General features: G+C 39.4%; 4 protein-coding genes across 4 annotated transcripts; all 4 read left to right on the forward strand.

Annotated features, from left to right (window-relative positions):
- Positions 1–363: 363 nt before the first annotated feature.
- On the forward strand, positions 364–1,389 carry LOC128425226 (eukaryotic translation initiation factor 4 gamma 1). The gene is made up of 2 exons (XM_053411757.1): positions 364–717; positions 883–1,389. The coding sequence occupies exons 1-2, from the start codon at positions 502–504 to the stop codon at positions 1,387–1,389; spliced, it is 723 nt and encodes a 240-aa protein (XP_053267732.1). The 5' UTR covers positions 364–501.
- A 2,477-nt stretch (positions 1,390–3,866) lies between these two features.
- LOC128425227 (eukaryotic translation initiation factor 4 gamma 1-like) lies at positions 3,867–4,754 on the forward strand. The gene is made up of 2 exons (XM_053411759.1): positions 3,867–4,082; positions 4,248–4,754. The coding sequence occupies exons 1-2, from the start codon at positions 3,867–3,869 to the stop codon at positions 4,752–4,754; spliced, it is 723 nt and encodes a 240-aa protein (XP_053267734.1).
- Positions 4,755–7,078: 2,324 nt separating this feature from the next.
- LOC128425228 (eukaryotic translation initiation factor 4 gamma 1-like) lies at positions 7,079–8,115 on the forward strand. Its single transcript, XM_053411760.1, has 2 exons — positions 7,079–7,443; positions 7,609–8,115. The coding sequence occupies exons 1-2, from the start codon at positions 7,228–7,230 to the stop codon at positions 8,113–8,115; spliced, it is 723 nt and encodes a 240-aa protein (XP_053267735.1). The 5' UTR covers positions 7,079–7,227.
- Positions 8,116–10,492: 2,377 nt separating this feature from the next.
- Positions 10,493–13,006, forward strand: LOC128425229 (eukaryotic translation initiation factor 4 gamma 1-like). Its single transcript, XM_053411761.1, has 3 exons — positions 10,493–10,822; positions 10,988–11,422; positions 13,001–13,006. The coding sequence occupies exons 1-3, from the start codon at positions 10,607–10,609 to the stop codon at positions 13,004–13,006; spliced, it is 657 nt and encodes a 218-aa protein (XP_053267736.1). The 5' UTR covers positions 10,493–10,606.
- The last annotated feature ends 437 nt before the right edge of the window (positions 13,007–13,443 follow it).

Below are 13,443 nucleotides of genomic sequence, written 5' to 3' on the forward strand. Positions count from 1 at the left end.
ACACAATGCACTATATGAATGTACATGTATGTTTGAATGATGACCTGTAATGTAAAACACTTTACAGATCAGAAGAGTGCAGTTCATTTGCATGTGTTAAAACTTTAATAAGAAGAATCACAGCATTGTGAAGTTAGATTTTTTTTTATTCTATGCAAATTATGTGCAAACAACTGATGATTTATATGATCAAATTAATAAATATATATTCAATTTTATTGTATTATATATATTTTGTATTAAAACTGACGGTGAAGTGACGACTGACTTCAACGTTCTGTTTTTCCTTTAATCTGAGCAATCTCATATCAAAGGATACAACAGAACTTTGAAGTCTGTCGTTACTTAAGCATCAGTTTTCAGTCAGTTTTCAGTCAGTTCTCTTCGGAATACTTGGCTCGTTGCACCTGAACTCTGTTCTTGCTCCTGAACTCTGTTCTTGCACCGGAACTTGTTTCTTTGGATTTGCCTTGAAGAGAACTACGATTGATTTGAATCAACATGATCCCAACACACGTGGACTTTCTCGGCGCTGCCTCCTACGAGGCCGTCAGCTGCGTCACTGCAAACTTTCAAGCCTTCGTGACGGATCTGAGTCACGAGGACTTGGACGTTGAGGAGAACCTGCAGGAAATGGTGGAACTCATTTTCAAGAGGGCCGTGAAGAAACCAGACTCTGCTGCAGTCTTCGCGGAGCTGTGTCAACACCTCTCAGAAGTAAGTGATGCATCTATGACTGGAAGCTACTTTATCCTGTTTCTTACTTAGTTGGACAACTTGTATTTGTATGCAGGTTTTATCCTTAATTGAACACACTGATCACTATGTATGTATGTGAGTTACATTAGTGTTAATATTCCTTTATGGTTTTCTCCTCTTCAGGTGGAGTTCCAATCCTTGTCTGACTGGTCAGCCAGCGTCTCCTTCAGGTCTCTGCTGGTTAAACACTGCCAGGCAGAGTTCAGGAAGAGCTTGGAAAAGGAGGGCATTGTTCAAAAGAGTGGGTCCTGCCTGAACCCAGTCCAGGACGTGAGGGTCATCGACCGGCTGAGGGAAGAGCAACAGAACACCAAACCTTCCGGTCGCTTCCTCAATATGCTGAGGTTTATTGGGGAGCTGTTCCTCTCCAAGGTGCTGGCAGAGAAATCCATGCACTGCTGCATCAGGAGGCTGTTGCAGAAAGGAGACGGGCCGTCTCTTGAGGGCCTCTGTCAGCTCCTCCAGATGATCCAGCAGGACCTGGAGGTGGTGACGGAAAAGGAGGTGATGGACACCTACTATAACCAGCTGGACCATATCGCAGAGAAAGGGAAGAGGGCACCAAGGCTCTCCCTTTTGCTGAGGGAAACAGTGAATGCCAGGAAGATGGCATACTCCACCCCCCACTAAGTTTTTAATGAAAACTCATGTGGGAAATATTACTTGAAATAAATAAAATGTTCATATTTAATTTGTTTTTTTTCCGGTTCTTCCTCACATTTCAATTATTAAAACATACGTGGGAACTATAACTTTACATTTCCCCTTTTCCCAAGAATCAACAAAAACCACTGAGGACTGCAGAGTTCCTGGGACAATATTTGACAAAAGTACAATACTGAACTGTTTTAGACCGAATCTAAATGAGAATTCAAGTAAAATAAAATATTGGATCTCCTTTCAGATTCAGCTGGTTGTGTTAGATAGTTTTCATTCAAGCTGTGAGCATATTCAATATAAGCCTCTGGACTGATATGTATAAAGCAACAGCATGGTGTTATTTGACTAGGAAAGACTAAATGCATCTTTATCTATCTCTCTATCTATCTATCTAGCGATCTATCTATCGATCTATTGATCTATAGTAGTATTTTTTCCACATGATGGCGCCAGATATTCAGGAAAAGAGGGTCTCGGAGGAGGACCCTCTCCCTGAGGGAGTACAGTCAGATAAAGAGATGAACTCAGAGGCCATTTGTTTAATTCATTGGATTATTATATCACATTATAGGTATAGTTAGTAAACATGTGTCTATGTCGTACTGAAGAAACACCACTGTCCAGATTTTATTAATAATTATAAGTGTCTGATATTATGAAAATGTGTCAAATATCAAATGAGAGATGAGATATTTTCTACACTTTTACATCATGTTTCTGATCCTCACCAGCTCAGGTGAACAGTTCCTTCAGTCCCGAAAACAGACTGATATTCATACACTTTCTGATAGTGCAGCTCCAATCTGATCATGTTGTCCAAATCATTTGTTTACTTAAGAACTAACTAGAAGCTTTCTTTAAGATGATATGCTTAAACTCTTTATATAAAACTTCTATCCACTTTATAAATCTGTATTTATCTGTTCTGTTATTACGATTTCTTGTTGTATATACGTGCAAGGGATAAATCTGAATAATATTTCCATTCATTTTCTAAACTGCCTTTCCCATTTAACATCTCAGTGGATGGAGAGCCAGAATCAAAACTTTTTTTTATTTGTATAGTCCATATTCACAAATCACAATTTGCCTCATAGGGCTCAACAAACTTTACAAGGAGCAACACCCTCTGCCTTGTTACAGCAGCAAAGGGAACAGTCAAAAATAGACACCAGAACAGTAATAATAAGTACATGTAATACTTATATGAATGCAAGGAATTATAAAAAAATATTCTAAATACAATTAGAAAAGAATAGAATAGGATAGAATAGATTGTCTTGTTGTCTTTGTGACGGCCCTGATCTCCTCAGGTCAGGGTCAAAATACAGAAGGTAAATAGATTCATACAAGTGTGTTTGAGGCAAGCCACAACAATTAAAGGAAAACCACAAAGAGACAAACAAAGAGATATAATACAACTCAATAAGAGACAAAACAGAAAACCATCTCTGCATCTGTGGCTCTGGTTCTTGTGTAGGCGTAGGGTGCATCTTTTCACACGTCTGTGCCCATAATCCCAAGTGTTTCATAATCCGTCCACAGTCATGAGCCTGGCATCTTGCTTAAGGCGTATTCTGTCTCTGCCTGTAAGAGTAGTGTTTAACCACCCTCAGGAATCTCTCCTCCTCACTACGTTTAAAAAAAAATCTTATTTCTTACTTTACCTAAGGCCTATTGTGCAGTTTATTACTTGGAGTAGCCACACTGCCATTGCTGGTTTGTGGTGTGTGTTTGTGGATGTTTAAATGATGATGCTTGAATAAACTGCTGGATGGGCCAAAGAGGAAAGATCAGTTTTAAGTAGCACCATATTCAATTTACAGTAGTTTTAAGTAGGGTTGGGTATGGCGAGGGGTTGGTCACCTATTAATCCAAAGGTCGGTGGTTCGATCCCTGTGTGACCTTATGCATGACGCCGAGCCCTAAGTTGCTGTGCGAGTGTTACACAATGCACTATATGAATGTACATGTATGTTTGAATGATGACCTGTAATGTAAAACACTTTACAGATCAGAAGAGTGCAGTTCATTTGCATGTGTTAAAACTTTAATAAGAAGAATCACAGCATTGTGAAGTTAGATTTTTTTTTATTCTATGCAAATTATGTGCAAACAACTGATGATTTATATGATCAAATTAATAAATATATATTCAATTTTATTGTATTATATATATTTTGTATTAAAACTGACGGTGAAGTGACGACTGACTTCAACGTTCTGTTTTTCCTTTAATCTGAGCAATCTCATATCAAAGGATACAACAGAACTTTGAAGTCTGTCGTTACTTAAGCGTCAGTTTTCAGTCAGTTTTCAGTCAGTTCTCTTCGGAATACTTGGCTCGTTGCACCTGAACTCTGTTCTTGCTCCTGAACTCTGTTCTTGCACCGGAACTTGTTTCTTTGGATTTGCCTTGAAGAGAACTACGACTGATTTGAATCAACATGATCCCAACACACGTGGGGTTTCTCGGCGCTGCCTCCTACGAGTCCGTCAGCTGCGTCACTGCAAACGTTCAAGCCTTCGTGACGGATCTGAGTCACGAGGACTTGGACGTTGAGGAGAACCTGCAGGAAATGGTGGAACTCATTTTCAAGAGGGCCGTGAAGAAACCAGACTCTGCTGCAGTCTTCGCGGAGCTGTGTCAACACCTCTCAGAAGTAAGTGATGCATCTATTACTGGAAGCTACTTTATCCTGTTTCTTACTTAGTTGGACAGCTTGTATTTGTATGCAGGTTTTATCCTTAATTTAACACACTGATCACTATGTATGTATGTGAGTTACATTAGTGTTAATATTTCTTTATGGTTTTCTCCTCTTCAGGTGGAGTTCCAATCCTTGTCCGACTGGTCAGCCAGCGTCTCCTTCAGGTCTCTGCTGGTTAAACACTGCCAGGCAGAGTTCAGGAAGAGCTTGGACAAGGAGGGCATTGTTCAAAAGAGTGGGTCCTGCCTGAACCCAGTCCAGGACGTGAGGGTCATCGACCGGCTGAGGGAAGAGCAACAGAACACCAAACCTTCCGGTCGCTTCCTCAATATGCTGAGGTTTATTGGGGAGCTGTTCCTCTCCAAGGTGCTGGCAGAGAAATCCATGCACTGCTGCATCAGGAGGCTGTTGCAGAAAGGAGACGGGCCGTCTCTTGAGGGTCTCTGTCAGCTCCTCCAGATGATCCAGCAGGACCTGGAGGTGGTGACGGAAAAGGAAGTGATGGACACCTACTATAACCAGCTGGACCATATCGCAGAGAAAGAGAAGAGGGCACCAAGGCTCTCCCTTTTGTTGAAGGAAACAGTGGATGCCAGGAAGATGGCATACTCCACCCCCCACTAAGTTTTTAATGAAAACTCATGTGGGAAATATTACTTGAAATAAATAAAATGTTCATATTTAATTTGTTTTTTTTCCGGTTCTTCCTCACATTTCAATTATTAAAACATACGTGGGAACTATAACTTTACATTGCCCCTTTTCCCAAGAATCAACAAAAAGCACTGAGGACTGCAGAGTTCCTGGGACAATATTTGACAAAAGTACAATACTGAACTGTTTTAGACCGAATCTAAATGAGAATTCAAGTAAAATAAAATATTGGATCTCCTTTCAGATTCAGCTGGTTGTGTTAGATAGTTTTCATTCAAGCTGTGAGCATATTCAATATAAGCCTCTGGACTGATATGTATAAAGCAACAGCATGGTGTTATTTGACTAGGAAAGACTAAATGCATCTTTATCTATCTCTCTATCTATCTATCTATCGATCTATCTATCGATCTATTGATCTATAGTAGTATTTTTTCCACATGATGGCGCCAGATATTCAGGAAAAGAGGGTCTCGGAGGAGGACCCTCCGAGGGAGTACAGTCAGATAAAGAAATGAACTCAGAGGCCATTTGTTTAATTCATTGGATTATTATATCACATTATAGGTATAGTTAGTAAACATGTGTCTATGTCGTACTGAAGAAACACCACTGTCCAGATTTTATTAATAATTATAAGTGTCTGATCTTATGAAAATGTGTCAAATATCAAATGAGAGATGAGATATTTTCTACACTTTTACATCATGTTTCTGATCCTCACCAGCTCAGGTGAACAGTTCCTTCAGTCCCGAAAACAGACTGATATTCATACACTTTCTGATAGTGCAGCTCCAATCTGATCATGTTGTCCAAATCATTTGTTTACTTAAGAACTAACTAGAAGCTTTCTTTAAGATGATATGCTTAAACTCTTTATATAAAACTTCTATCCACTTTATAAATCTGTATTTATCTGTTCTGTTATTACGATTTCTTGTTGTATATACGTGCAAGGGATAAATCTGAATAATATTTCCATTCATTTTCTAAACTGCCTTTCCCATTTAACATCTCAGTGGATGGAGAGCCAGAATCAAAACTTTTTTTTATTTGTATAGTCCATATTCACAAATCACAATTTGCCTCATAGGGCTTAACAAACTTTACAAGGAGCGACAACCTCTGCCTTGTTACAGCAGCAAAGGGAACAGTCAAAAAAAGACACCAGAACAGTAATAATAAGTACATGTAATACTTATATGAATGCAAGGAATTATAAAAAAATATTCTAAATACAATTAGAAAAGAATAGAATAGGATAGAATAGATTGTCTTGTTGTCTTTGTGACGGCCCTGATCTCCTCAGGTCAGGGTCAAAATACAGAAGGTAAATAGATTCATACAAGTGTGTTTGAGGCAAGCCACAACAATTAAAGGAAAACCACAAAGAGACAAACAAAGAGACATAATACAACTCAATAAGAGACAAAACAGAAAACCATCTCTGAATCTGTGGCTCTGGTTCTTGTGTAGGCGTAGGGTGCATCCTTTCACACGTCTGTGCCCATAATCCCAAGTGTTTCATAATCCGTCCACAGTCATGAGCCTGGCATCTTGCTTAAGGCGTATTCTGTCTCTGCCTGTAAGAGTAGTGTTTAACCACCCTCAGGAATCTCTCCTCCTCACTACGTTTAAAAAAAAATCTTATTTCTTACTTTACCTAAGGCCTATTGTGCAGTTTATTACTTGGAGTAGCCACACTGCCATTGCTGGTTTGTGGTGTGTGTTTGTGGATGTTTAAATGATGATGCTTGAATAAACTGCTGGATGGGCCAGAGAGGAAAGATCAGTTTTAAGTAGCACCATATTCAATTTACAGTAGTTTTAAGTAGGGTTGGGTATGGCGAGGGGTTGGTCACCTATTAATCCAAAGGTCGGTGGTTCGATCCCTGTGTGACCTTATGCATGACGCCGAGCCCCAAGTTGCTGTGCGAGTGTTACACAATGCACTATATGAATGTACATGTATGTTTGAATGATGACCTGTAATGTAAAACACTTTACAGATCAGAAGAGTGCAGTTCATTTGCATGTGTTAAAACTTTAATAAGAAGAATCACAGCATTGTGAAGTTAGATTTTTTTTTATTCTATGCAAATTATGTGCAAACAACTGATGATTTATATGATCAAATTAATAAATATATATTCAATTTTATTGTATTATATATATTTTGTATTAAAACTGACGGTGAAGTGACGACTGACTTCAACGTTCTGTTTTTCCTTTAATCTGAGCAATCTCATATCAAAGGATACAACAGAACTTTGAAGTCTGTCGTTACTTAAGCGTCAGTTTTCAGTCAGTTTTCAGTCAGTTCTCTTCGGAATACTTGGCTCGTTGCACCTGAACTCTGTTCTTGCTCCTGAACTCTGTTCTTGCACCGGAACTTGTTTCTTTGGATTTGCCTTGAAGGGAACTACGATTGAATTGAATCAACATGATCCCAACACACGTGGACTTTCTCGGCGCTGCCTCCTACGAGGCCGTCAGCTGCGTCACTGCAAACTTTCAAGCCTTCGTGACGGATCTGAGTCACGAGGACTTGGACGTTGAGGAGAACCTGCAGGAAATGGTGGAACTCATTTTCAAGAGGGCCGTGAAGAAACCAGACTCTGCTGCAGTCTTCGCGGAGCTGTGTCAACACCTCTCAGAAGTAAGTGATGCATCTATGACTGGAAGCTACTTTATCCTGTTTCTTACTTAGTTGGACAGCTTGTATTTGTATGCAGGTTTTAACCTTGATTGAACACACTGATCACTATGTATGTATGTGAGTTACATTAGTGTTAATATTTCTTTATGGTTTTCTCCTCTTCAGGTGGAGTTCCAATCCGTGTCCGACTGGTCAGCCAGCGTCTCCTTCAGGTCTCTGCTGGTTAAACACTGCCAGGCAGAGTTCAGGAAGAGCTTGGACAAGGAGGGCATTGTTCAAAAGAGTGAGTCCTGCCTGAACCCAGTCCAGGACGTGAGGGTGACCGACCGTCTGAGGGAAGAGCAACAGAACACCAAACCTTCCGGTCGCTTCCTCAATATGCTGAGGTTTATTGGGGAGCTGTTCCTCTCCAAGGTGCTGGCAGAGAAATCCATGCACTGCTGCATCAGGAGGCTGATGCAGAAAGGAGACGGGCCGTCTCTTGAGGGCCTCTGTCAGCTCCTCCAGATGATCCAGCAGGACCTGGAGGTGGTGACGGAAAAGGAGGTGATGGACACCTACTATAACCAGCTGAACTATATCGCAGAGAAAGAGAATAGGGCACCAAGGCTCTCCCTTTTGTTGAAGGAAACTGTGAATGCCAGGAAGATGGCATACTCCACCCCCCACTAAGTTTTTAATGAAAACTCATGTGGGAAATATTACTTGAAATAAATAAAATGTTCATATTTAATTTGTTTTTTTTCCGGTTCTTCCTCACATTTCAATTATTAAAACATACGTGGGAACTATAACTTTACATTTCCCCTTTTCCCAAGAATCAACAAAAAGCACTGAGGACTGCAGAGTTCCTGGGACAATATTTGACAAAAGTACAATACTGAACTGTTTTAGACCGAATCTAAATGAGAATTCAAGTAAAATAACATATTGGATCTCCTTTCAGATTGAGCTGGTTGTGTTAGATAGTTTTCATTCAAGCTGTGAGCATATTCAATATAAGCCTCTGGACTGATATGTATAAAGCAACAGCAAGGTGTTATTTGACTAGGAAAGACTAAATGCATCTTTATCTATCTCTCTATCTATCTATCTATCTATCGATCTATCTATTGATCTATTGATCTATAGTAGTATTTTTTCCACATGATGGCGCCAGATATTCAGGAAAAGAGGGTCTCGGAGGAGGACCCTCTCCCTGAGGGAGTACAGTCAGATAAAGAGATGAACTCAGAGGCCATTTGTTTAATTCATTGGATTATTATATCACATTATAGGTATAGTTAGTAAACATGTGTCTATGTCGTACTGAAGAAACACCACTGTCCAGATTTTATTAATAATTATAAGTGTCTGATATTATGAAAATGTGTCAAATATCAAATGAGAGATGAGATATTTTCTACACTTTTACATCATGTTTCTGATCCTCACCAGCTCAGGTGAACAGTTCCTTCAGTCCCGAAAACAGACTGATATTCATACACTTTCTGATAGTGCAGCTCCAATCTGATCATGTTGTCCAAATCATTTGTTTACTTAAGAACTAACTAGAAGCTTTCTTTAAGATGATATGCTTAAACTCTTTATATAAAACTTCTATCCACTTTATAAATCTGTATTTATCTGTTCTGTTATTACGATTTCTTGTTGTATATACGTGCAAGGGATAAATCTGAATAATATTTCCATTCATTTTCTAAACTGCCTTTCCCATTTAACATCTCAGTGGATGGAGAGCCAGAATCAAAACTTTTTTTTATTTGTATAGTCCATATTCACAAATCACAATTTGCCTCATAGGGCTCAACAAACTTTACAAGGAGCAACACCCTCTGCCTTGTTACAGCAGCAAAGGGAACAGTCAAAAATAGACACCAGAACAGTAATAATAAGTACATGTAATACTTATATGAATGCAAGGAATTATAAAAAAATATTCTAAATACAATTAGAAAAGAATAGAATAGGATAGAATAGATTGTCTTGTTGTCTTTGTGACGGCCCTGATCTCCTCAGGTCAGGGTCAAAATACAGAAGGTAAATAGATTCATACAAGTGTGTTTGAGGCAAACCACAACAATTAAAGGAAAACCACAAAGAGACAAACAAAGAGACATAATACAACTCAATAAGAGACAAAACAGAAAACCATCTCTGAATCTGTGGCTCTGGTTCTTGTGTAGGCATAGGGTGCATCCTTTCACACGTCTGTGCCCATAATCCCAAGTGTTTCATAATCCGTCCACAGTCATGAGCCTGGCATCTTGCTTAAGGCGTATTCTGTCTCTGCCTGTAAGAGTAGTGTTTAACCACCCTCAGGAATCTCTCCCTCTCACTACGTTTAAAAAAAAATCTTATTTCTTACTTTACCTAAGGCCTATTGTGCAGTTTATTACTTGGAGTAGCCACACTGCCATTGCTGGTTTGTGGTGTGTGTTTGTGGATGTTTAAATGATGATGCTTGAATAAACTGCTGGATGGGCCAGAGAGGAAAGATCAGTTTTAAGTAGCACCATATTCAATTTACAGTAGTTTTAAGTAGGGTTGGGTATGGCGAGGGGTTGGTCACCTATTAATCCAAAGGTCGGTGGTTCGATCCCTGTGTGACCTTATGCATGACGCCGAGCCCCAAGTTGCTGTGCGAGTGTTACACAATGCACTATATGAATGTACATGTATGTTTGAATGATGACCTGTAATGTAAAACACTTTACAGATCAGAAGAGTGCAGTTCATTTGCATGTGTTAAAACTTTAATAAGAAGAATCACAGCACTGTGAAGTTAGATTTTTTTTATTCTATGCAAATTATGTGCAAACAACTGATGACTTATATGATCAAATTAATAAATATATATTAAATTTTATTGTATTATATATATTTTGTATTAAAACTGACGGCGAAGTGACGACTGACTTCAACGTTCTGTTTTTCCTTTAATCTGAGCAATCTCATATCAAAGGATACAACAGAACTTTGAAGTCTGTCGTTACTTAAGCGTCAGTTTTCAGTCAGTTTTCAGTCAGTTTTCAGTCAGTTCTCTTCGGAATACTTGGCTCGTTGCACCTGAACTCTGTTCTTGCTCCTGAACTCTGTTCTTGCACCGGAACTTGTTTCTTTGGATTTGCCTTGAAGAGAACTACGATTGATTTGAATCAACATGATCCCAACACACGTGGGGTTTCTCGGCGCTGCCTCCTACGAGGCCGTCAGCTGCGTCACTGCAAACGTTCAAGCCTTCGTGACGGATCTGAGTCACGAGGACTTGGACGTTGAGGAGAACCTGCAGGAAATGGTTGAGCTCATTGTCAAGAGGGCCGTGAAGAAACCAGACTCTGCTGCAGTCTTCGCGGAGCTGTGTCAACACCTCTCAGAAGTAAGTGATGCATCTATGACTGGAAGCTACTTTATCCTGTTTCTTACTTAGTTGGACAGCTTGTATTTGTATGCAGGTTTTATCCTTAATTTAACACACTGATCACTATGTATGTATGTGAGTTACATTAGTGTTAATATTTCTTTATGGTTTTCTCCTCTTCAGGTGGAGTTCCAATCCTTGTCTGACTGGTCAGCCAGCGTCTCCTTCAGGTCTCTGCTGGTTAAACACTGCCAGGCAGAGTTCATGAAGAGCTTGGACAAGGAGGGCATTGTTCAAAAGAGTGGGTCCTGCCTGAACCCAGTCCAGGACGTGAGGGTCATCGACCGGCTGAGGGAAGAGCAACAGAACACCAAACCTTCCGGTCGCTTCCTCAATATGCTGAGGTTTATTGGGGAGCTGTTCCTCTCCAAGGTGCTGGCAGAGAAATCCATGCACTGCTGCATCAGGAGGCTGTTGCAGAAAGGAGACGGGCCGTCTCTTGAGGGCCTCTGTCAGCTCCTCCAGATGATCCAGCAGGACCTGGAGGTGGTGACGGAAAAGGAGGTGATGGACACCTACTATAACCAGCTGAACTATATCGCAGAGAAAGAGAAGAGGGCACCAAGGCTCTCCCTTTTGTTGAAGGAAACTGTGAATGCCAGGAAGATGGCATACTCCACCCCCCACTAAGTTTTTAATGAAAACTCATGTGGGAAATATTACTTGAAATAAATAAAATGTTCATATTTAATTTGTTTTTTTTTCGGTTCTTCCTCACATTTCAATTATTAAAACATACATGGGAACTATAACTTTACATTGCCCCTTTTCCCAAGAATCAACAAAAAGCACTGAGGACTGCAGAGTTCCTGGGACAATATTTGACAAAAGTACAATACTGAACTGTTTTAGACCGAATCTAAATGAGAATTCAAGTAAAATAAAATATTGGATCTCCTTTCAGATTCAGCTGGTTGTGTTAGATAGTTTTCATTCAAGCTGTGAGCATATTCAATATAAGCCTCTGGACTGATATGTATAAAGCAACAGCATGGTGTTATTTGACTAGGAAAGACTAAATGCATCTTTATCTATCTCTCTATCTATCTATCTATCGATCTATCTATCGATCTATTGATCTATAGTAGTATTTTTTCCACATGATGGCGCCAGATATTCAGGAAAAGAGGGTCTCGGATGAGGACCCTCCGAGGGAGTACAGTCAGATAAAGAAATGAACTCAGAGGCCATTTGTTTAATTCATTGGATTATTATATCACATTATAGGTATAGTTAGTAAACATGTGTCTATGTCGTACTGAAGAAACACCACTGTCCAGATTTTATTAATAATTATAAGTGTCTGATATTATGAAAATGTGTCAAATATCAAATGAGAGATGAGATATTTTCTACACTTTTACATCATGTTTCTGATCCTCACCAGCTCAGGTGAACAGTTCCTTCAGTCCCGAAAACAGACTGATATTCATACACTTTCTGATAGTGCAGCTCCAATCTGATCATGTTGTCCAAATCATTTGTTTACTTAAGAACTAACTAGAAGCTTTCTTTAAGATGATATGCTTAAACTCTTTATATAAAACTTCTATCCACTTTATAAATCTGTATTTATCTGTTCTGTTATTACGATTTCTTGTTGTATATACGTGCAAGGGATAAATCTGAATAATATTTCCATTCATTTTCTAAACTGCCTTTCCCATTTAACATCTCAGTGGATGGAGAGCCAGAATCAAAACTTTTTTTTATTTGTATAGTCCATATTCACAAATCACAATTTGCCTCATAGGGCTTAACAAACTTTACAAGGAGCGACAACCTCTGCCTTGTTACAGCAGCAAAGGGAACAGTCAAAAAAAGACACCAGAACAGTAATAATAAGTACATGTAATACTTATATGAATGCAAGGAATTATAAAAAAATATTCTAAATACAATTAGAAAAGAATAGAATAGGATAGAATAGATTGTCTTGTTGTCTTTGTGACGGCCCTGATCTCCTCAGGTCAGGGTCAAAATACAGAAGGTAAATAGATTCATACAAGTGTGTTTGAGGCAAGCCACAACAATTAAAGGAAAACCACAAAGAGACAAACAAAGAGACATAATACAACTCAATAAGAGACAAAACAGAAAACCATCTCTGAATCTGTGGCTCTGGTTCTTGTGTAGGCGTAGGGTGCATCCTTTCACACGTCTGTGCCCATAATCCCAAGTGTTTCATAATCCGTCCACAGTCATGAGCCTGGCATCTTGCTTAAGGCGTATTCTGTCTCTGCCTGTAAGAGTAGTGTTTAACCACCCTCAGGAATCTCTCCTCCTCACTACGTTTAAAAAAAAATCTTATTTCTTACTTTACCTAAGGCCTATTGTGCAGTTTATTACTTGGAGTAGCCACACTGCCATTGCTGGTTTGTGGTGTGTGTTTGTGGATGTTTAAATGATGATGCTTGAATAAACTGCTGGATGGGCCAGAGAGGAAAGATCAGTTTTAAGTAGCACCATATTCAATTTACAGTAGTTTTAAGTAGGGTTGGGTATGGCGAGGGGTTGGTCACCTATTAATCCAAAGGTCGGTGGTTCGATCCCTGTGTGACCTTATGCATGACGCCGAG

The sequence above is a fragment of the Pleuronectes platessa genome, chromosome 19 (assembly GCF_947347685.1).
Source record: "Pleuronectes platessa chromosome 19, fPlePla1.1, whole genome shotgun sequence".
Classification (NCBI taxonomy): Eukaryota; Metazoa; Chordata; class Actinopteri; order Pleuronectiformes; family Pleuronectidae; genus Pleuronectes; species Pleuronectes platessa.